The sequence below is a fragment of the Chiloscyllium plagiosum genome, chromosome 11 (genome assembly GCF_004010195.1).
Source record: "Chiloscyllium plagiosum isolate BGI_BamShark_2017 chromosome 11, ASM401019v2, whole genome shotgun sequence".
Classification (NCBI taxonomy): domain Eukaryota; kingdom Metazoa; phylum Chordata; class Chondrichthyes; order Orectolobiformes; family Hemiscylliidae; genus Chiloscyllium; species Chiloscyllium plagiosum.
This window is the reverse complement of record NC_057720.1, coordinates 64,485,771-64,510,707: the sequence shown is the minus strand read 5'-3', so window position 1 is coordinate 64,510,707 and position 24,937 is coordinate 64,485,771. Positions and strand designations below refer to the sequence as shown.

Here is a 24,937-nt window from a genome sequence, read left to right as displayed (position 1 = left end):
CTTCTTCTGATTTGCAGAATAGAGGAATTTGAAAGCTGAAAAGATCAGTCTAAAACCTTCAGAATTGTATTCCCTCAGCTTCTTGCTAGAACCACATTATTCCATGTCCCGAAGTGAAGCTAATATGTCTGTTCACAGAAACTTACCCTCCTCCATTTTGCAAAGGGTGGTCACGAGGACTTTAAACTTGAGTTGGGGGGAAGGGAAAGGGAAAACAACAGGGAGTACGGAGTCAAGTAGAAAGATATACAGCAGGTTAGCATGTGTGGACAGTTTAAGTTCAAGGCAGACTAGGAATGAAGCAAAAAGGAACGATAACTTAGGAAATATTACTAGAGATGTTGGAAATCATGAGGAAAAGAAAATTAGCATTAAGGTGCTTTACCTGAATGCTTGTAGAATTCGTAACAAAGTAGATGAATTAACGGCACAAATCATTGAATGATTATGGTATGGTAGACATCATAGATCTGGTTGCAGAGGGTTCAGGACTGGCAGTTAAACATCAAAGGATTTACAACTTGTCGAAAAGACAAGGAGGTGGCAGAGGGAAAAACCATAATGGGAATTATGTACAGTGGTCAGGACCAGGGGCACAAGATGTACCAGGAAATAGATAGGGTATGTCAGAAAGGCAAGGTCACGGTGATCATGGGGACTTCAATATGCAAATGGACTGAGTGAATAATGTTGCCAGTGGATCCAAAGAAAGGGAATTCACGGAATGCTTACAGGATGACTTTTTAGAGCAGCTTGTGATGTAGCCTACAAGAGAGCAGGCTATTCTGGACGTGTAATGAGCCAGAATTTCTAAAAGATCTCAAAGTAAGGGAACACTTAGGAGACAGCAATCATAATATGGCAGAGTTCAGTCTGCAGTTTGAAAGAGAGAAGTCAAAATCTGACGTAATGGTGTTACAGTTAAATAAAGGTAATTACAGAGGCATGAGAGACAAACTAATGAAAATCGACTGGAAGCAGAGCCTAGTAGGGAAGACAGTAGAGCAACAATGGCAGGAGTTCCTGGTTGTAATTGAGGACACAGTGCAGAGGTTCATCCCAAACAAAAGAAAGCTAATTGGTGGGGGAAAGGGGTGGGGGAGATTACACAGCCATGGCTGACAAAGGAAGTCAGGAAATGTTTCAAAAAAAAAAAGGAACCTATAAAGTGGCCAAGAGCACTGGGAAATCAGAATATTGGGAAGACTACAAAAATAAACAGAGGATAACAAAGAGAGAAATACGGAAGGAGAGGATCAAATATGAAGATAAGCTAGCCAGTAATATTAGAAATGATGGTGAAAGTTTCTTTCAATACATAAGAAACAAAAGAGAGGCAAACATAGAAAGTGGGCCGCTCCAAATTGATGCAGGAAGGCTAGTGATGGGAGATAAGGAAATAGCTGAAGAACTTAATAAGTACTTTGTGTCAGTCTTCCCAGTGGACGACATGAATAATATCCCAATTAAGGAGAGTTGGGAGCAGAGTTGAGTATGGTAGCCAATACAAAAGAGAAAGTGATAGAAAAGATAGAAGGTCTAAAAATTGATAAATCTCCTGGTCCCAATGGGCTACATCCTAGAGTTCTGAGGGAGGTGGTTGAGGAAATAGCGGAGTTGTTGGTTGCGACTCTTTCAAAAATCACTGGAGTCAGGGAAAGTCCCAGATGATAAGAAAATCGCTGTTGTAACCCCCTTGTTCAAGAAAGGATCAAGATAACAGATGGAAAATTATAGGCCGATTAGCCTAACCTCGGTTGTAGGTAAAATTCTAGAATCCATCATTAAGGATGAGATTTCTAAATTCTTGTAAGTGCAGGGTCGGATTAGAACGAGTCAGCATGGATTTAGTAAGGGGAGGTCATGCCTGACAAACTTGTTAGAATTCTTTGAAGAGGTAACAAGTAGGTTAGACCAGGGAAACCCAATGGATGTTATCTATCTCGACTTCCAAAAGTTTTGATAAGGTGTCTCACGGGAGGCTGCTGAGTAAGGTGAGGGCCCATGGTGTTTGATGTGAGCTATTGGCATGGATTGAGGATTGGTTGTCTGACAGAACGCAGAGAGTTGGGACAAAAAAGGTTCTTTTTTGGAATGGCCGCTGGTGCCAAGTGGTGTCTCGCAGGGTTCAGTGCTGGGGCCGCAGCTTCACTTTATATATTAATGATCTGAATGAAGGGACTGGGGGCATTCTGGCGAAGTTCACTGATAATACGAAGTTAGGCAGACAGGCAGGTAGTACTTGGGGGTGGGCTGCAGAAAGATTTAGACAGTTTAGGAGAGTGGTCCAGGAAATGGCTGATGAAATTCAATGTGAGCAAATGCGAGGTCTTGCATTTTGGAAAAAAGAATACAAGCATGGACTACTTTCTAAACAGTGAGAAAATTCATAAAGCCAAAGTACAAAGGGATCTGGAAGGGCTAATCCAGAATTCTTTAAAGGTGGACTTGCAGGCTGAATCAGTGCTTAAGAAAGCAAAATGTAATATTGTATTTATCTCAAGAGGGTTGGAATATTAAAGCAGTGATGTGCATCTGAAACTTTATAAAGCTCTAGTTAGGCCCCATTTAGAATACTGTGTCCAATTTTGGGCCCCACACCTCAGGAGGGACATACTGGCACTGGAGCGGTTCCAGCGGAGATTCACACGGATGATCCCTGGAATTGTAGGCCTAACATACGATGATTGGCTGAGGATCCTGGCATTGTATTCATTAGTGTTTAGAAGGTTGAGGGGAGACCTAATAGAAACTTACAAGATAATGCATGGCTTAGAAAGGGTGGACACTGAGAATTTGTTTCTGTTAGGTAGGGAGACTAGGACCCATGGGCACAGCCTTAGAATTCGAGAGGGTCAATTTAGAATGGAAATGAAGAGACATTCTTTCAGCCAGAGAGTGGTGGGCCTGTGAAATTCATTGCCATGGAGTGCAGTGGAGGCTGGGACATCAAATGTCTTTAACTCAAAGATTGATAAATCCTTGATCTCGCAAGGAATTAAGGGCTACGGGGAAAGTATGGGTAAGTGGAGTTGAAATGCCCATCAGCCATGATTGAATGGTGGAGTGGACTCAATGGGCTGAATGGCCTTACTTCCAATCCTACGTCTTATAGTTAATTCACTTCTGACAGAATTAACAAGCTGGTGCTTGGGATTGGTCCCAGTGCCAAAACCCAACGGATCTGTGAATTTGTGTAGATTTTACACAGCCGAACAATACAGTTGAGCGCAAAGTTCATCCTACATCATCTGTAAATAAGATCTTAACAAAATTAGTTGTGAGTTTAATCTTCATGAAGTTTGGTACAAATAGTGGTTTCAGCAAATACCCCTTGTGTAGAGTCTAAGTTTCTCAGAACCTTTATTATATTGTTCTGGAGGTTTTGCTTCAACAAACTATCTTTTCCACCACATTCAGTGCTGGAAATCTTCCAGAGAAAGGTGTCCTAGAAGGATTGGATGGAGTTGTATCTTATGTAGTTGATGTCCTGATCCATGGATCCACCCAGACAGAACATGACACTGGGTTGTGAGCTCAGTTGCAATACCTATGGAAGCATGACTTACACAACATGAATTCTCACAGCTAACAACCAAGTTCCTTGAGCACATTGTGGATGCATTGGTCTCAGATTTGATCCACAGAAAACAAGAGCAATCAAGAAGTTTCTAGATCCACAGAATGTGACTGAGCTCCAGAGGTTCATGAATATGGGACACCATGAGTATGGGATGCATGGTACTGAGAGAAAGCACACAAACGGTATGTTGAGAAAATTAAAGACATGTTAATATTCATATGATACTTTCGATCACTATGACTTGAGCTACAGACTATTGTTGCTGCAGATGAATCCTCTTCATGAATGGCAGTTGTAGGCTTTCAGGTACAGACTGTGGCACGTGTAGACCAATGTATTATGCAATCCATTCACTGGCAGAGACTGAACAGAAATATGTAGTGATAGAAAAAGCAGCAACTGCTTGCAAGTAGTTAGCAAATTGTGTGTTTGATCTTCATATCAAGTCAAAGACAAACCACAGGCCCTAATAAGGGGCACTTCTAAATTATAAGCAGGAAGCAAAAATGTCTCCATAAATACAATGATTCAAACTGAGAATGATGAGGTTTGACAAAGACAGAATGTGCCAGGGAAGTACCAGAATACAACAATGCTTTGTCCTGTATGGCAGTGTCAAGGCCCAATGATGTAGTCTGTGTTGAACAGGTATGAACCTTTCCAGCAATAACAACCATAACTCTACGAGAAAAGAATTCAGCAACTGAACAATACCAGAGATGCACAGAAATATGATGAAGAATGTATTCAGGTCAGAGACAACTGTATAAAAGGATGGCCAGTATATATGCATATAATCCCATTCTCAGTACTATGAACAAAGAGGACATGGAAGTACGATGGAAGATTTACTCAAAATCACAAGAGAGTAGCTATTTCAAGAGTCTGAGACTCAACATATGACAACAGTTGCACTGTTAAGTGAGTGGGACAAAAAATTGGCAGATATTTTATATTGTGGTAAAATGTATACTTGTTCACTTTGGCAAGAAGAACAGAATAGTAGTATAGACTTTAAATGGAGAGGGATTGCAGAACTTGAGGTGCAGAGGGATCTGGGTGCTCTGGATCATAAAAAAAAGCTAGTTTGCAGGTAAAACAATTGACTAAAGATTCAAATGGATGTTGTTGTTCATTGCAATAGGAATGGAATACTAAAGAAATTTTTATAGCAGCTGTACAAGCCCTTGGAATGGATACATCTGGAGTACTGTGACCAAATATTTGAAAAAAGAGGCAGAGCAGAAAACATTCACTTGACACATTCCTCAGTGAAGGGCTTAAATTATAAAGAAAGTTTTAATAGTTTGGGGCTCCACCCATAGGAGTTTACAAAAATGGAAGGTATTATTACTGAAACAAATAAAGTCTTGAGTAGTCTTCACAGGATGGATTCTGAGGGGATGTCTCCCCTTGTCTAAGAAATTAAAACTAGTGGACAATTTTCGAATAATGATCTCACTTTCAAGGTGTAGATGAAGAGAGTTATTTTGTCACAGGGTTGATAATGTGGAATTCTCTTTCTCTAAAGCAGTGGTGGCTGGGTCACTGAGTTTAAGTCTGAGTAAGATAAATCTTTGATAGATAAGGGAGTTGATGGCAACAAGAGGCAGATAGGAAAGTGAGGTTGAGACCACAACCATGACCTTATTGAATAGCACAGCAGATTTGAAAGATAGAATGGCTTACTTCTGCACTTAAGTACTATGTTTCTAAACTGAAGAATGGACAAAGTAAGAGACAAAGGACAAATATCATTCTAGCAGTTGTCTATGACAAGCATTGGAAGGCATGCACTTTGCTAGATCTGCAATCAGGAGAGTCAATCTGGAGCCAAAACCAACCTTGCTATGGACATCCATAGTCCTACTTTAGCTACAATATTCCAAAATTCCCTATACATGGGAAAGGTTCCAGTAGAATGGAAAAATGCTAATATAACAGTTATTCAAAAAGGGAGGCAGAAAGCAGGAAACAACAGACCAGTTAGCCCAACATGTTTCATTGAGAAATTGTTAGAATCCATTGTTAAGCTAGTAGTAACAGGACTTTTGCAAAGTCAAAATATAATGCATCAGAGTCAACATAGTTTTATGAAGTGTAAATTATATTTGACTAATTTGTCAGAATACTTAGAAGAGGTTCAAACAATGTGGATGATGGGGATCCTGTAGATGTTATGTGGACTTCCAGGGGCATTTAATAAAGAGACATACAAAAGGATTATACATAAAATAAGATCATATGGAGTTATGGGCAATTTATTAGCTTGGATAAAGGAATTGGCTAACCAACAGAAAGCAGAGAGTTGGGATAAATGGATTCTTTTCTGGTTGGCTAGATGTAATTAATGGGGTGCCGTAGTAATTAGTTGGGACTATTTACAATCTACATTAATAGAGGTGCAACAGCCAAATTTGCAAATTATGCTACAATAAGTAAGTTGCCAAGAAGAGATAAGAAATTTACAAACAGATATGAATAGGTTAGGTGAATGAGCCAGATGAAGTTCAACATGGATAAGTGTGAGATTATCTATTTTGTTCAGAGGAACAGAGAGATAGCTTATTATCAAAATGGAAAGAAACTGAAGAATGCTTGAATGCAGAGGCATCTGGGTGCCCTTACTCATACATCACAGAAAACTAATATGCAGGTACATCAGGTAATAAAGGAAGGCAAATGGAATTTTGACATTTACTGCTGAGGAAAGAGTATAAAAATTGGGATGTGTTGGTTGAACTGTACAAGACATTAGTGAGACTACACAAGGAATACTGCATACAGTTTTGGTTTCCTTACTTGGAGGCATCTAGTTGTATTGGAAGCAATTCAGAGGGGGTTCACTAGTTTGATTCCAAAGATATGGATATGCCTAATGAAGAGAAATTGAATAGTTTAGGCCTATACTCACTGGAATTTAGAAAAATGAGAGGAGATCTACTTGAGTCACATAAGATGCTAAAGGAGATTGATAAGATGGATGTCGAAAGGATGTTTCATCGTGGGGCAACCTAGATAGAGAAGTCAGTTTTAGGATAAGGAGTGGCACATTTAAAATAGAATGGAGGAGAAATTACTTCCCTCAAAAAGTTGTGAATCTGTGGAAGTCACTATCCCAGAGTGTGATGGATGCTGGGTCATTAAGTAAATTTAAGGAGAAGGAGATAGACAGATGTTTAATTGGTAATGAGTTGAAGTGTAATGGAGAGTAGGCAGGAAAATGGACTTGAGGCCAAGATGAGATCAGTCACGAGTGTATCATTTGCAGGTTCGAGAGGCTATATTGTCTACTCCTGCTCCTATTTCTTATGCTCTTATGTACTTCATCCAAAAGGGACCAATACAGTGAGACAATTCATGTACAAAAGCCACCTCCTATCCCATGGGTACATTTTATTATATTAGATAGTTAATGAGTTAATTCTAATTTGTACATCGCAACATGAGGTGATGCAGCATCACATTATCTGATCTTTCATATAGCCTTGTGCAAGATATAAACCAGAGCAGTATGATGTGTTCCAATAACGCTCCTGCTTTATGTACCTCATGGTGTTAGTCCAACAATAACAATACATGACAGAAAGTACGTCAAGCAAGAAGGTTTTGTTTATTGCAGATCTTGGGTGATCTTGAGCTATAAACATGGATCTTTGCCACCTATATTCTCTGACCCAACAGCCCATGGCGTGATTCCCTACTGGTACCATGGGATCACAGAATTAACAACCTGACTGTACCACACATTTCATAATGTACCTTATGCTGTAGCAACTGGGGTTGTGCTTCTTGGTCTTGCTGTACCTCACATCTGATATGGTTGAAGGCAGCCACAGTGTATTGCCGCTGGTAATGAGGACTGAAGTTTTTAAGCTCTGCTTCAGCCTTACCTGAGGAGAAAACAAAAGGGAATCATAGAAATGTCAGAACAGATGGGAGAAAGTTAAGAGATTGTGCTGTATGACAAAAGACTGAAAGACAAGTTTGAAATAAAGCTTCACATAAAAACAGATAGTCAAGGTGAAACCATTCATTCCAACATTATAGATAAAATACTTAAGAATTAAACTGCTAACAGAAACCTTATGCTCTGCAGGCTGTGATCAGCCTTGTTCAAATCTGAAGATAAGTAAACCAGTACACATGGTATGATTTGTACTACTCACTGACAGTGTAACAATGTTCAATAGCCTGATTTCTATCTCTCAGAAAGATTTTATGGCATTAACCGGTCAGTAAGATCATTTATTATGATAGTTCAGCAGATAAATGCATGGGCAGTAAAGACACAATTGGCTTCAGAGTATAAATTGATATGAAAAGAAAGCCTGCCACTATATCAGCTATAATTTCAGTATTCTGTATGTTTTCTCTTTGCAGCCTTTCACACTAAAATTATGGTATTTCGGTCAAATTTGACATCAGTTTTATGTAGCATTGACCCATGCCCACTGGAAACTGAATTTTGATGATTCAAAGAGAGAACCATTTTCTCTCAGCAAGAGAGTATTCCATCCTTTCCTCCAGATCCATCAAATTCAGTAGAATGAAAACTGTGGCTTACAGTTTTAAAAAGTCATGTGGCTCCAGCAGTGTTCTAATCTCGAAGGAAAGGAATATGTTTAAATATAATGCATATTGCCTGTGTATATACACTAAGAAAATTACAAACATGTTTATAAAGACTAGACTATTTGTTTAATTGCAAATGAGCTGTTTGGTAATCTTGGACTCTAATAGGAATTATCTTGATTCATTGTTATATTAACAATTCTCAATGGAGTTGAAATTTTCCTTTACTGTCACTGTAACAAATTACCTATTTTTCTCAGATATATTTGCTTAGTGAAAATTTGGTATTAAATTTAGTGATTATCTTTGCTATGAAGGAATCATTTAGTAGACTTTACCGGGAATACCAATTAGTGGAAGGTGTCTAGTTTTGTTAGGTATTACATACTATAGGACAAAAATGCACTTCTGAGAATTCAAGATTCTGAGTGGTCTTCTCTTTCCCTGACAACAATTGTCTGAGACTCAAACAAATAAACTGCTTGCATCATTAGTGTATATTTAGCTCCAAGATTAGCTTTCTGACCAGATGTCCATGCCATCAGTTAGATCATTTGCCTCTGATCTCCCTTTGTTTCACTCCTGTTTACCTCTTGCTGAAATCCTCAACCACGTTTTTGTTACTTCTAAACTTGATTATTCCGGTTGGTCTTTCATCTTATACAATCCAGACGCCCAAATATAATCAAAATATCCAATCACCACTCTCTCCTATGCTCACCAACCTACATTGGCGTCTTAGTTAAGTAACGCTTGAATTTGAAAATTCACAACCTCAGCCATGACATGACTGCTCCGTTTCTGTAATCTTCTCCAGTCCAGAAATATTACACTTCTCCAATTCTGACCTCTTACACATCCCTAATTTTAACTGCGACTTCGTTGGTGCCTCTGCTTTCAATTGCCCAGTGTTACAGCCCTGTTAGCTTAGGGGCTGTTGTGGTGCAGTGGTATTGTCTCTACCTCTGACGCAGGTGCCCAAGTTCAAGTTCCATATGCTCTGGAAGTATATAATAACATACAAAGAACAAAGAAAATTTACAGCCCAGGAACAGGCCCTTCAAGCCTGATTCTGGATCAGTGGTGCTGGAAGAGCACAGCAATTCAGGCAGCATCCGAGGACAGGCAAAATCGACGTTTCGGGCAAAAGCCTTTATTCCTGATGAAGGGCTTTTGCCCGAAACGTCGATTTTGCCTGTCCTCGGATGCTGCCTGAATTGCTGTGCTCTTCCAGCACCACTGATCCAGAATCTGGTTTCCAGCATCTGCAGTCATTGTTTTTACCTCGTTTTTACCTTCAAGCCTGAGCCGATCCAAATGTACTGTCTAAACCGGTCGGTCAATTCGTAAGCATCCGTATCCCTCTACTTCCCACCTACTCATGCATTTACTCAGATGCATCTTAAATGAATCAACCATGCCTGCCTCTACCACCTCAGCTGGCAATGCGTTCCAAATGTCCACCACCCTTCGTGTGAAGTACTTGCCGCGTGTATCCCCCTTAAACTTTCCTTGAAAGCGTGACCTCGTTATTGAATCCTTCACCCTGGGAAAAAGCTTGTCTCAATCCACTGTTTATACCCTTCATGATTTTATAAACCTCAAACAGGTCCCCTCTCAATCTCCTTTTTTCTAATGAAAATAAACCTAACCTACTCAACCTTTCTTCATAGCTAGCACCTTCCATACCAGGCAACATCCTCGTAAACCTTCTCTGCACCCTCTCCACCTGTCACAACAGGCCAGAAGCATTCCAGAAGTAACTGTGTACTTCCTCTCCAGGGTCATTATCGTGAAGACATAATAATGGAAGAGTCTTGCATGCGTGCGCGCACACACAGACACAAATGCACACAGTCAGGTCTAGTAACCCTATAGTCTACTGCCTGGACCCGTTAAGGGCTACCTGAGCTTGTGTCTATTATACTTTGAGAACCAGTTAGCCAAAAACAAAATGAACAACACAACCACACCTAAAAGGAGTACTGGGATTCTTGATAGTGTCGCTGCCTCTGATCCAGAAGGCCAGATTCAATTTCCATTTGCTCCAGAGGTGGATACTAATATCTCTGAACAGGTAAGAAAATATTCCCTTTACATACTCTTAATTAACACATTGAATCAAATTAACCAGTTTAACCAGTTGTCAAGCCCTTAAAAGGGGAATGTAATAAAAGAAACATCACAGTGCTTTTTTAATCAACCTGTTCATACATGTTATGATATAACTCCAGAGCAAGTGAACTTGAACCTGGATCTTTTAGCCAGATGCATGGACAGTGCCACAGCATCACAAGACTCTGTCCCATTCATATTCTTTTTGGAAATACATAAGGAACAAATAATTAAATCAATTAAATTAACAAAAATGAATCCTTTAAAAGAGTCCGTGTCACATCTACATGCAATGACCATGCAGTCAAGCTTCTCCACCACAGGTATTGACTTCACCTCAATTGTGACATCTAACTCTGAGGTTCTAAGTTCTGGAATTTCAGCCCTGAACCTTTATGTCTCTCTACCTCTCTTTACTCCTTCAAGGCACTTCTTCAAACCACTATTTTGGCCAAACATTTAGATATCTGTGATAATTTCTCTTAAATCTACCTCAGTGTCAAATTTTCTTTGATAATACTCCTGTGAAACAGCTTAGGATGCATTGTGCAAGTGAAGGTGTCATAAATGCAAGATGGTGTTGGAGAACATTTCTAGGGTAATGGATCCACTTTGACAGATACACATTCTCCTTTTAGTTAAGAGTCCATCTGTGGAACAATCACTTAGCCCAAATATATTAACATCATGTCCAGACATAATGTAGGACTTGTATGGAAGAGCATTTGGAAATTGAGTGAAGTTATTCAGATGTCTTGTTCCAAGTTAGCTTTTGGCTGATGAAACCTTTCCTACAGTCAAGCCTGTGGGACACTAGGCCTCATTTTATTGGTTTATGAGATTTGCCAATTTCATTATCTCCTCTTAGTATTAGCTTGTAAGTTTTGTTTAATGCCAACTGCTAAAAATTTAATCCTTTTTTCTGTTCATAAAGTAGCTTTCTAATCAAAGTTGTAGTCAAGGTCTCAAGAAAAAAGGCTTGCTTAGTGTTTGGGGCCTCAGATTAAGGAAGGGTTACTTAAGATGTAAAGTGCTAGAGATGCTGTTTTCAGTTAGTTCTCCACAGACAATGGGTTCTCAGCAAGTATTACTTAATTCAGCATTTTCATACTAGGAACTGTGTAGGCAGTTTGTGTGGAAAAAGAATATTCCAAACATCTGCAGAAGTAAGTCTGGCAAATTTCAGTTTCACCCATCTGGAGGCCCACATCTACTCTCCTGTGTAATGCTTTTAAAATTCAATGATAAAGGAGCAAGGTTGGGAATATGCTAAATAAAGCAAACAACAGTCCAGGAAGTTGGCAGCTCATACAAGTTATGTAATTACTTCTTCACGTTTCCATAAAACATGAAAAAAACCTTGTATCTGTTATTCTCATTGTTGACAGCTTGTGTGGCTGTCTGCTTTTTGCCTTCATACTCCTATTTCTTTGATTTGGGTTCCCTCCATCATTATTAACAAGCCAAACTCTTTACTTCCAAGACAGTAGTATCATCAAGGAGAGAGAGGGCTTACACTACATTCAATTTAATTAATTGTGAATATAAACTCTCAGCTAGCTTACTTCTCACTATTCCTTTTACTCCAACGCTGCAAATTCCCTTCTCTGTTCCTGCATTCTATGAGTCACTCAGAATGGCCAGGGTGTGCACCACAAACTGAGGGAGTGAGTAGCTATGAAAAAAAAACAAAAACTGAGCATGTGGGAGTGATACTCCATCTCCAGTGTGAGTAAGAACCTGGTCATTCAGTACGAGGCACTCTCTGCGTTTCTGTACATGGCTCAGGTCTGGCCCATTCCTTACTTCTGTGTCATGGCGATTATAGAAACCATTTTCTGATTTATCTTGAGATCAAATTTTGACTGCATTCACAGGGCCACAATGTACAAATCTCTACAGAGGGAAGAAACGTAAGTAATGTTGCCTTCTTCCTGACGGGTCCTTTGTGTATGGTTACTGTCAGTATGCAAACACTGTGTTGAGGTTCTATCTATCCTTGATGATATGAGGGATTGGTCTGTCTACATGGCCATAAAATGTTTCAAGAGGTTGAACTGTACCCTATTACACACCCCTCATGGAGGTATTTGTACAGAGCACCTGACAAGGAGGTTACATTGTGAACAATATGAATATTGAAATGATATTGAGACTGCTCAGAATGGAACGTGGTGTAGAGACAAAAGCTAGTTTCTACTGCACTTTCTGTAATTTTCAATTTGAAATGTTTGCCCTTGGGGTGTATAACTTACATTGAATGTATACTGTAAATATTAAGACTATTACAGTCGTTTTAATGACCCCTAAAGCGAAACATGTTACAAAAAGACAAGTTAACTTTTGTTCAACCTCTGTAATTTCAAAGTTGAAAAGGTTTGCAATATGAATAACAATTTTATGAATAAAGTTTATCTTTGAGAAAAAAAAGCAAAGATGAATTTGAATTCTCTTGTATTATACCTTTATAAGTTTTATTAATAAAACTACTTTTCTTTGGGAGAAAGAAAACGAGGTTCAACAGAAGCTTAACAGCTTTGCGCATTGAACTGTCTTCTTTGTTATATCGTGTATTATTCCTCATATCAAATGAAAGATCTGCTTGTAGACAGTTACAGACAAGGATTCATTAACAACAACTTGTGTTTATATACCAAAGAGCTTCAAATGAACAATTATCAAACATAACTTGACACTGAGCTAAAGGGAGATAGTTTTGAATCAACCTATTCAATAATGTTGTGTCACACGTCTGGAACAAGTAGGACTTGAATTCAGGCCTCATGGCTCAGAGTCTGGGACTCTACCACTATATCAAAGGGATGGTAAACAGCTGACCAGAAGCTTGGTTGGACAGATGAGCTCTAAAGAGTGCCTGATAAAGTAATAGACAGGTACAGCTGTGGAGAACCTATGGGAGGCAAGTTTAGAACTTGGGGTCTAGGCAGTTGAATAGATGGCCACCAATGGTGGAGTGATTAAAATTGGGAAGGTGCAAAAGATCAGAGGTGTAAGTGTATAGATATCTTTGAAGGTTATGACACTGGAGGAGATAACAGAACTTTGGAAGGAATGGCTAAGGAAGGATCTAGCTCTGATCTTTGCTATTAGATGGTAATGGTTCTGCAAGTGATGTTTTATGCAATTTCCACCAAAGGTAGGACAAAAATGGTGTTGTTGGTAGTTCCTTGAACAGCCAATGGTGGCAGACCTGTGTGCTGGCTGATAGCTGCAATCTTCTGGTGGAAGAGGCTTCATTCACCATAATTTTGTTTAAAAGCATGTATTCAGTTCGGATTTTGACCTAGGTGAAGATATTTTAAGAACTTCACAGTTCCATGTCAACCTGTTGAATTTGGTTGGTTGTTTTCCAAACCAAACTTGTCATGTTCCTGACTTCTCACCCCAAGATTCACATGTAATGCTGAAATTTCAACCTCCTACATTTCTTGGTCATGTATATTTTTTAAATAACTCATTGTTCTAGGTTACAAAATCCTTTTGATCTTATTCACATGTCAGTACTCCTGCAATAAGTAATAGTTTGGAATTATTGAAATGGAGGTGGTGGAGGAAAATATAGTAAGTCCATTGGTCAAGGCTGGATGTAAGACTTAGAGATTCTAATACCAGGGCCATGGGGAATCACTAATTAACCTCTTCCTGGAGCTCACTGAGTACAAGTTTCCTTGATAACAGGCAATGGGCAGCCTAGCAGGAACTCATCACCTGAGCCCTTTATGGAGTGTCTCTAACTCTTAACCAAAAGACCCAGGTGATTAGAAAATAAAAAAGGGAAGATCCAACTCTATTTGAGTCTTTATTAGATGATGGTGGAGTCCCTACCTCTGAGCCAAAATGCCTGAGTTCAAGTCTCACCTGCTCCATATGTGTGTAGCAACATCTCTAAACAAGTTGATTCGAACATGTAAATAAAGCAGACTCATCCCTCTTCTGCATCTACTTTGATGCCCTTGCAGACATTCATGCAGTATCCACCAATAGTCCCAAAGCTTTAGACAAAGATGGGCACTGCAGGGGGTACAGTGGTTTATTTCCCTCTCCAACTCCATTGTGATTTAGCCCTTTCCTCCTCCCCTACTTCCCCATCACATTGAGGTTTGCATTGCCCTACATGGGCCTTGTATGTAAATAGTTAATTCGCCACGAGTGATTCACTGGTAGCGATGAACAGTTAAAAACAGGAACAAAGAGTTATGGTGATTTGGTGTTGGAAAATAAACCGTTCGGTTGTATCTAAGAGCACTTAAAGTGAAATAGCACAAAATAGACCATTCGGTCAAACTTGTCCATGCTGACCAGACATCTCAATCTGACCTAGTCCCATTTGCCAGGGTTTGGTATATATCCCTCTAAACATTTCATATTCATGTACCCATCCAGATGAGTTTTAAATGTTGTAATTGTACCTGCCTCCACCATCTCCTCTGCCAGCTCATTCTAGATGCACACCACCCTCTGCGTGAAAAAGTTACTCATCAGGTTTTTTTAATCTTTCCCCTCTCAGATTAGGCCTATGCCCTCTAGTCTTGGATTCCCCCAACTCTGGATATATATTAAAAAGCAGACCCAGTGAATTGGAGACACTGGCGATTTACTGGTGGTGGGTATTAAATGAAAAAAAACAAATCAGTCCCTGGGATGGGTCTGCAAACTGTCTGGGAGACAGTGAGGTCTGCAGATGCTGGAGATCAGAGTTGAAAGAGTGTGTCGCTGGGAAAGCACAGCAGGTCAGGCAGGATCTGAGGAGCAGGAAAATCAATGTTTCAGGTTGGAACCCTTCAACCTGATTTTCCTGCTCCTCGGATGCTTACTGACCTGCGCTGCTTTTTCAGCAACACCCTCAACTGCAAACCATCTGTCCAGGGCTGGGACTAGCTTATGTATTGCCAAGAGTAGTAGCTCTTTTTGGTGTTCAACAATAAATGATGTTCCTTTCCAATCAGAAATATTAGTGGTGATGAGAGTCAAGAAAAGATTTGGACAGTCTTGCCTTTCAATGAACCCAGTAAGACCGTGACAGGTAAACATTGGGAATACTGCTGTTTGGGAAACTGGCATCTTATGGTGCAAGTGTGGAGGATTGGTCAGAGTATGCTGAAAGAATGAGATACTCTTTTCAAGCAAACGGTATAGGAGGACCTGCAAAAAGTCATTGTCCTGACAACTCCTGGGATCCCATCTTTCAGCACTATAAAGAGTTTAACCTACCTGGAGTCAAAACCTTTGATAAACTGATAGATAGTGGACCACTGTGACCCAAACCATGTGTTATATTGCAACATTTCAAGTGCAAATGGCAAACAGACTTCCTGGGGAACCAGTTACTGAATTTTTGATGAGGTTGCAAAAATTGGCAGAAAACTGAGTACCTTTCAGCACTTTGGGAAATGTTAAGGGATCGCTTAGCTTGTAGAATTAACAAGATTGCAATCCAAAGGAAGCTACAGACTGAACCTTAAGAAAGCCATAGAATTTGCCCTTTCCTGCAAAAACAGACAAAAGGGGGCAGAGGACCCTTGGGTGGGATGGGGGGTACTCAGACAGTACTGTCCTCAGTCTTGTCCGACCCCTGTACCACAGAGTCATGTTCCCAGGGGATAATACTCAGCTCCCTTTTGCTGCTACGGAAGGGTGACTGGAGTCAGAGGTCACAAGGTTCCAAAACTGAATGGGAAATTTCTTCATAACACAATGAGAAGCAAGACCATCCACATTGCACCTGTGGTCACAGATGACCAGACAGGGCTACTCCAAAAGACGAAAAATGTACCGCACAGGCCAAAGGATGAAGCCACTTCAAGACAGGGCTTTGTAAATAAATCAGCTCGAACATTAGGAACTGACATAGCTAAATTACATCATTGTTCCCAAAGTGGCCCAATGAAGTTAAAATGCCAAGAAAATGGCCACCCTCTGGGACACTGAGGCAGACACAAATGGAGTTGTATCTATTGCTGGGGAGCAAACTTTTAGGAAACTCCAATGGGGAAATCATGCCTTTAAACCTGTGGGACACAAAGGCTATATTGGCCACATACACTGGGGAGTTCTTACATATTATTTGGATTCCTTTAACTTCATGAACACTGTACAAGTTTCTGCCAAGTAAATCCAGACTTTGACCCAAAAAGGACCCTACATTGGTGAAGCCACACCTCTCAGGAACTGGGTGACTGTCTGTGTGGAGTTTGCACATTCTCCGTGTCTGCGTGGGTTTCCTCTGGATGCTCCAGTCCAAAGATGTGCAGATTAAATGAATTGGCCATGCTAAACTGCCCACAGTGTTCAAGGATGTGTAGGCTAGGTGCATTAGTTAGGGGTAAATAGAGAGTAATATGTAGGGGAATGGGTCTGGGTGGGTCTTTGGAGGGTTGGTGTGGACTTGTTGGGCCAAAGGGCCTGTTCCCACACTGTAGAGATTCTATTTTTAAAAAAATCTATCATCCTAAATGGTGGACCAGAAAGACATCCGATGGCAGAGTTGAAACACTATATCTCAGAGTATCAGGAGGTGAGTCTGCAAGATGGGATCAGCTTCTTGTAGAGAGCCTGGATGGCTTTCCTACACCCAGCCCTCCTGTAGCACAGTGGTAGTGTCCCTACCCCTGGACTGGGAGACCTGGGTTCAAGTCCCACATGCTCCAGAGATGTGTAATAATGTTGTTGACTAGATTAGAAAAATAGGTTAAATAAATAAAAACAAACCCAGGGATGGGTCTGCAGAATTGTCTGTCCCGCGCTGTACTAGCCGATGTACAATGATAAAGTGCTGCTTGTCAACTGGAGGATATCTCTTTAAACAGGAAATGAGGCAGTTGTTTTTCATTTAAAGTGTTATATTTACATATTCAGGAAACTGCGTGAGACAGCAAAAAATAAAATGTAAGCTGTACTTGCTAAAATTACCTGGGACAATGTGTTATTGGATATGTAGTAGTCGAGAGATTTGAATAAATTATCTGGAAATATCTCTTTAAATCCCATCTTGGAATTGGGAAATTAAAATTCTGTATTTAGGGTAAAAGCTAGAAAAGTTATGCTGACTATGAAACTTAACTGATTATCATAATAATCCATTAGGGAAGGAAATCTGCCATTCTCACTCATTGTGGTAAATATCGGACTCTAAATTTACTACAATATGATTGACCTTTAACGGTCCTCTGGTTTGGCATTGCACGCTACTCAAATATAAAAGACCACAAAGGCACGACCTAAGCCCCAGTCAAAGGTACATTCCATCCAGTGAACACTACAAAGTCCTTTTCACTAATACCTGAAGACTTGGGCAAATTGAGAGAACTGTCATGCCTTCAGTCACTGACATTGTCATACTCAGAATCACTCAGCAAATGTTGCAGCCTCATTCATCAGGGTGCCCGAGTATGTCCTGTCCTACCAACAGAACGCAGTCACCAGCGGAGTAGTACCAAGAGTATATAAAAATAAGATAGTGAAACAATAGCATTGGACTGTATGCATATTAAACCAGCAGAAGCAGCTGTGTGCTTCCACAACCAACAAAGATCGGCAGTCTTGTCACATCCAGTTGTGAATAGTAGTAGGCAATTAACAAATGAGGAGAAGGCTCTGTGAACATTGCAAACTTCAATAATAGGACCAGGACACAAGGGCAAGAGAAATCTGAAGCATTTGCAATCACTGTAGAAACTCCACATTGTTATCCCCTTTACCTTTTTGGTTCAAATAATTGCAGGGTAGTTAAAACTCCCATGATTATTATTCTGTTATATAATTCCTTATTTTGTTGGCATACTTCTCCCTCCATCTCTGTTAGGTGGTCTGGATGCTACACTGATTAGAGTGATTGATCCTTCACTATTTATCATATCCATATGGATTCCATTTTTGTCTTGCTGAAAGCTACATACTTTTGTTTCTGCTGTCATTATGTTACAACCAAATAAATTTAAATTACCTCAACTCCTCTGTCTCCCTATCTTTTCTGATGTTATACACTGTAATCCTTTCATCCTGTTTTCACTGTGGTTGTGTCTCACTCATCCCTTTCCAATACATCCTTCAGATCCCCTATTTTATACAGACACAGGGTGGATTCTTTATGGGGCCTGCATGATGTGGGCACTGGTGAGAAATGTAGCAGAGCCATGAGAGAGTCTAGATTAGAGTGGTGCTGGAAATGGGCTGATGAAGGGCTTTTGCCCGAAACGTCGATTTTCCTGCTCCTCAATGCTGCCTGATCTGCTGTGCTTTTTCAGCACCACCCTAATCTAGACTTTGGATTTCCAGCATCTGCAGTCCTCACTTTTGCCTAGAACCATGTGAGAAGTCCAGTGAAGTCTATCTCAATACCAGGTACAACTTGCTGCATCTTTTTCGTAGGTTCCAGGTGTCAAGGTGAGATTCTCACTGGGGAGAAGCAAGTTGCACACTAAGGAAATTATTGCTCATTGACAATCTTAATAGTTGCTGGTCTCATCTCATTAATATGCTGCTTTCCATCATACCACCGACCGCAGGCAAACTAGATGCCCAGGGTTCGTGATATGGAAGTCAGAACAGACATCCTGTGACTTCAGCTCACTTCTGGCTGCAAAGAAAATTCCATCTGTGTCACCACACAACAGCATCTCAAGATATAATCCGTGGGTACCAGCCACATGCACCCACCTCCATGGCCAACTGTCATGGCACAACTCCAATCCAGTTACAGAACACTCCTGTCCTTCAAAGCTGCATCTTGGGACACACCAGCAACTATCTTTGTAATGCTGCAGCAGGGAGTCTGTGCTCCGGGATATGCAGCCAGTTCAAGGACTGGACTGGCCTGCAAGCTCAGACAGTCGCTTGTTCTCTTAACAGCCACGTATTTTGAATCTAAGTGGATACTCACAACATCCCAGCCTTGTCTTGCTTTTGTGAACCTTGACCCTCAGTCAGAGATAGCAGGCTGACTATACTGCTGTGTTGCCCTGCCTTTAGCACAGACACATAACTAAGATGTTTGCCATAGTTATCAGTAGTCCTCAGTAAAGTCAAGGGAGACAGCCTTCAATCAGGGTACCCTGACACATTAAGTCAAGGGCTTGGAGACAGTCAGTTAGCTGCTCAGGGATTCAAAGAGAATATTCTTTTCTCATATAGGTTGAGGAGCCAAATGCTAGGCAACCCACCTCCATATGGACACTTTCAGCCATATTGTGGGTTATTTCCCTGCTGAAATGAGAAATAGGCAGGTCTGAAGGGGGTGATGGAAGTTCGTGGCATAGCTTTTAGTTTTGGTGCAGGTGGGGTAGTGTCCCAAGTGAGTAAGTAGATAAGTAAGAGGTCATGTGGAGTTAGCGTTGCCGAGGTTTGAGGTGAGTGACAGTGAGTGAAGGAAATGTCGGAGGCAATAGTGGGAGTGGTAGACCTTGGTGGGTTCAGCAGAGAGGGGCATCGGAGAGAAGCTGGTGGCACTAATGCTGGCAGTGTGGAGAAGATCATTGACCTTCTTCCTGCAGTCCTGGACATTCCACCAGATGGCTGAGAATGCACCAACTTGGGTGGTGACCTCAGATGAGGCTGGCATGGTCTGCTGTCATCGCTCCCTCTGCTGGAGCCGAGAGGAGATCCCACTCCTGCTCGGCTTGTCCGCCAGGACCTCCAGGTCCCTGCCACAAAGCAAAGTGCCCATTTTCACTTCTATGCTCATGTCCATGGCAAAGGTCAGGAACCATGAAAGGCTGTTCAAGACTAACAGTACTTGTTCAGGACCACACGGTCTTTTAAAGATAGTGCCAGTGCCAGGGACGCTGCTCTAGTCTGGAATATCCAGGCAGTGGCAAGTTGTTCTGGGTATAACAAATGATAGAGTAAGGCTCAAATGAGATGGTAAGATTACTGCAGAGGTGAGGCAGGTAGTTAATGGGGCAGGTTTGTTAAAATTCAGTGAGAGAACACACTTGACCACACAGAACAGAAACCCTCCATGGAACTTGACAAAATTTGCACTTAGCCAAAAAAGCACAAGATTCAGCTCAGTGTACACCACTGTATGGAAATTTTGATTAATTTTAACAAGATTTCCTCTCACTATATATTTAATAATTTTCTCAACTATTGTACAATTTCTCCACTTATTCCTGTTCCATCAATGCCCCATAATTGAATTCTTACCTTTGCTTTCCTACCCTGCTTTGTTTACCTTCAGGCTTCTTAAATTTCTTGTAGATCCCTCAGTCACTTCCACCAACTTAAAGTCAATAATGGATGAGCAATGGGAGTACCCACTTTGCCCAAATTACTCATGTCGACACTCATGAGAGGTTGAATCATCATTATTGGAAGTTTCCAATCCAGTGCGTTGGTGATCTGCACTCAGATCAGAACTGATCCCTGGGGATACATTGTCATTTCTGGTGTTTCTGTGAAACTGTTTCTGACAGTTACAATACAGCTTTGCACTGTGCGCTGAGGGCATGTGCCGTGATTAATGGAGCACAAATCCCCAGTATCGCTGCAACGACAATCCTTAATAACATTTAATGCATTAATCCAACAGACTTAAATTGCAGTGTTGTATTTTAACAAAGCCAAGTCTGTTTTTCCAGAAAATAATTAGCTTGATTTCCATGCCTAAGATGTTTAGAACACTGGATGGAATAAGTTGATTAAAAAAGGTATTGTGGTTGTAATGAGGTCAGACAAATGGACCTCATAGAATACAAGTTTTCAGATTGGGACTGTTAACCCGGTCCAATCAGGGAACCCTGGTTGACAGTTATAAACAGGAGTGTCTCCCTCCAACTCTATTTTGATTTAGTCCCTACCCTCCCCCTTCACTGTTTTTGATCACACAGCACTGCCCTTTGATGTGAAGGGCAGTGTTTGTCACTGGCCACCCGGGTGTTTTCCTATCTTCCTGGTGGTGGAATTTGAATAAAGATTTGTGCACTGTGTCTTTCACTGTGTCTCACACCTGCACACACACACCATGGGTGCTGGGGAAAAAATAAGCACTACCGCACTTAGGTGGTAGTGTGGGGGTTAAATTAGAAAAAAAAGAAAAAAAAACAGAAAAAAAAAATAAACAAGAGTGTTGGCGTTTGCACTCCCTTTTTGATTTTCTGAAAAACCTTCTCTGTTTTTGGCTGCACTTCAGTCCCACGCTCCTGATCTTTGGGCACCCGGTACGGAGGAAGGAGGGCAGGTCTGAAGACCTCCTCTTTGGTCTGCTCCTGGGCCTGGCCAAACTGGCCATCAACAGGTCCAGGCAGCGGGCCGTGGAGGGTGTCGTTAGGGCCGACTGCCTGCCCCTCTTCCGCGGTTACGTTAGAGCCCGGGTGTCCTTGGAGAAGGAGCACGCGGTGTCCACTAACACCCTGGAGTTGTTCAGGGAGAGGTGGGCGCCGCAGGGAGTGGAGTGCATCATTTCTCCCTCCAACTCTATTTTGATTTAGTCCCTACCTTCCCCTTCACTGTTTTGATCACACAGCACTGCCCTTTGATGTGAAGGGCAGTGTTTGTCACTGGCCACTCGGGTGTTTTCCTATCTTCCTGGTGGTGGAATTTGAATAAAGATTCGTGCACTTTGTGTCTTCCACTGTGTCTCACACCTGCACACACACACCATGTGTGCTGGGGAAAAAATAAGCACTTCTGCAGTTAGGCGGTAGTGTGGGGGTTAAAAACAAATAAACAGGAGTGTCAACGTGATGGTCTGGCTTAGTTGGCAAAAAAAAATAAATAAATAAACAGGGGTGTTCCCGCACGGAATTTCACATTGGCCCCAAGGTCCTGTACTTCTCGCGGGAGCCTGTGCCCCACAACCTGAGCCGCCTCTGGAATTTTAATTTTGTTCCCTTTCAGGGGGTAAAAAGGCAGGCCCTGTATCGACTGCTGCTGCACACCGTCCACCTCTTCTCCCTCATCCACCTTCCGGACACGCCTTAGCATGCCCATTTGCCACCGGGCAGTGCAGATGCCTAGTGGAGGGCTCTCTACGCGGGAGTCCTCCCCCTTTCTCTTGGGGATCTGGGGTGGAGGGTGCTGCTCGCAGCAGTCCCCTGCAACCGCAGATTGTGGTGGTTACGGACTCCCAGCCCAACTGCTTGTTCTGTGGCGCTGTGGAGTCCGTGGACCACATGTATATTGGGTGTGGGCGTTTGCACTCCCTTTTTCATTTTCTTAAAAATCTCCTCCTCTGCTTTTGGTTGCACTTCAGTCCCACGCTCCTGATCTTCAGGCACCCGGTACAAAGGAAGGAGGGCAGGTCTGCTCCTGGGCCTGGCCAAATTGGCCATCAACAGGTCCAGGCAGCGGGCCGTGGAGAGGGTCGTTAGGGCCGACTGCCTGCCCCTATTCCGCGGTTACGTTAGGGCCTGGGTGTCCTTGGAGAAGGAGCACGCGGTGAACACCAACACCCTAGAGATGTTCAGGGAGAGGTGGGCGCCGCAGGGAGTGGAGTGCATTATTTCCCCCTCCAACTCTATTTTGATTTAGTCCCTACCCTCCCCTTCACTGTCTGATCACACAGCACTGCCCTTTAATGTGAAGGGCACTGCTTGTCACTGGCCACTCGGCTGTTTCCTTTCTTCCTGGTGGTGGAAACTGAATAAAGATTCATGCACCTTGTGTCTACAGGGACATGTAGGCTGGGTGGATTAGCCATGAGGAATGTGGAGATGGGGTAGGTCTGGGTGGGATGCTCTTCAGAGGGGCACTGTGGACCCGATGAGCCAAATTCACGGATTCCACATTGTAGGGATTTATGATGCTATGAAAAAACTTCATTGGCATTGAGATGTTCCGAGGATATAAAAGGTGCTCTATAAACCTGTGTTGTTTCTTTCTTCTGTTATTTTACTTTAAAAAAACATATTTGGGCTTTACATTAGCTATTATACTCCTTTCAGAGTCACCAAGAGAATGGTAGAGTGGTGAAGAAGATGGGAGTGTTAGGGAAAGGTTCAGTACAGATTTGGAACTTATTCTTCACTGATATCCAAAAGAAATTTTTTAAAGGAAGGACTGATGGGGATTAATGAGGAATGAACAGTGATGCTTGGTCCTCATCTTAGTTTTGCTGAGGAAATTAAAGCAACAAGACAGCTCTCTCATTGAGAATAGCTAACTCAGCAAAGGGACATGAATTGGGCTTGGTTCCTTTTTGTTTCAAGGCACTGACTATATACAGCAGTAGATTGCAGCACTTTTGTATATATTGTTTCAAAGTATGAAATGTCAAGCAATTGTACATTTTAATTGCGCATTCAAAGGAGGGCCTATCAGGTTTGTTAGCTGCCCAAATTTTATTTCTCCTTAATTTAACTAACTCACTATATGCTGACAACATCTTAGTTATTTGTATCGTACTTCAGTGAAGATATCAGTTTGTCAGGAGCTATTTTGCAGAACATGCCTCATTAGCCATTACTTATTTAAATTCTCCTGCTCCAGATCCATCGCACAAACAGAGAAATAACTACACTGGGCTTGAAAACAACAAATGCTGGAGACCACAGTGGGTCAGGCAGCATCCATGGAGAGAGACTGCTAACACAGACTAGATGACTCTTCACAGAGCTCACCTGGACTTGAAACATTAGCTTACTTTCTCTAAGGATATTGCCTGACCCACTGATCTCCAGCATCTGTGGTTTAGTACAGAGTCCAGCATCTGCAGTAATTTGCTCCTACACAATCAGGTTTGTAACTATGTAAAATGACTTATATCCCACCAACACAAAGAGAAGAGCTTTGAGGATATTTGTGGTATGTTCAATAGGTAAGCTTTCTTTCAGAGATTGTTAGTATACTAATATATAGCTAGAGATGAGATCACTTTGACTTCTCCTATCGGAAGGGTCTGTGTATCTCATTTGAAAGAAAACTCAATGAGCAGAATTTCCCCATTTTATTGAGTGAGATTCATGCTTCCAGATACAATATGGCTCACAATGACTTTTTCACACAATCTTCTGATATTCACCTTATTATTTATCCATTCAGACTCTATGGCACTCAATTCATGAAATTGTGCAGCAGAAAAGAAGGAAATGCAAGCGGTTGCCTGGACTATCCACTGTTCATGTTATATTTAAATCCAAGCTGCATGTCTCTTCAAGTGGTGCATGCTAGCAACTGCCTTTTTACACTGTGGTGCTCAAGCGTCAACATTCAGGACATGCCTCAGAAAGGGAGATGAACTCTGATTTTTTGACAGGGACTAGGATGTTGTGGTGGACAGGAGGGAGGTGCTGGATTCTGCCAGATGACACCTCCCTCCCCTTCCTGGACCTCTCCATCTCCATTAATGACGACCAACTTGACACTGACATTTTTTACAAACCCACCGACTCCCACAGCTACCTGGATTACACCTCTTCCCATCCTACCTCTTGCAAAAATGCCATCCCATATTCCCAATTCCTCTGCCTCCGCCGTATCTGCTCCCAGGAGGAACACACCAGATGACCTCTTTCTTTAGAGACTGCAATTTCCCTTCCCACGTGGTTAAAGATGCCCTCCAACGCATCTCGTCCACATCCCGCACCTCCGCCCTCAGACCCCACCCCTCCAACCGTAACAAGGACAGAGAGCCCCTGGTGCTCACCTTTCACCCTACAAACCTCCGCATAAACCAAATCATCCGCCGACATTTCCGCCACCTCCAAA

General features: G+C 41.7%; 1 protein-coding gene across 4 annotated transcripts in view; it reads right to left on the bottom strand.

The window, feature by feature from the left end:
- niban1a (niban apoptosis regulator 1a) overlaps positions 1–24,937 on the bottom strand; it is a 133,352-nt gene that overhangs the window by 76,315 nt on the left and 32,100 nt on the right. For 3 of the 4 annotated variants that reach the window (XM_043699559.1, XM_043699560.1, XM_043699561.1), the window contains exon 2: positions 7,346–7,476. In XM_043699559.1, the coding sequence (XP_043555494.1) occupies positions 7,346–7,476 (131 nt within the window). Of the gene's footprint in view, positions 1–7,345; positions 7,477–20,437; positions 20,455–24,937 lie in introns of those variants that run through there. The other variant, XM_043699562.1, reaches the window with a different exon arrangement.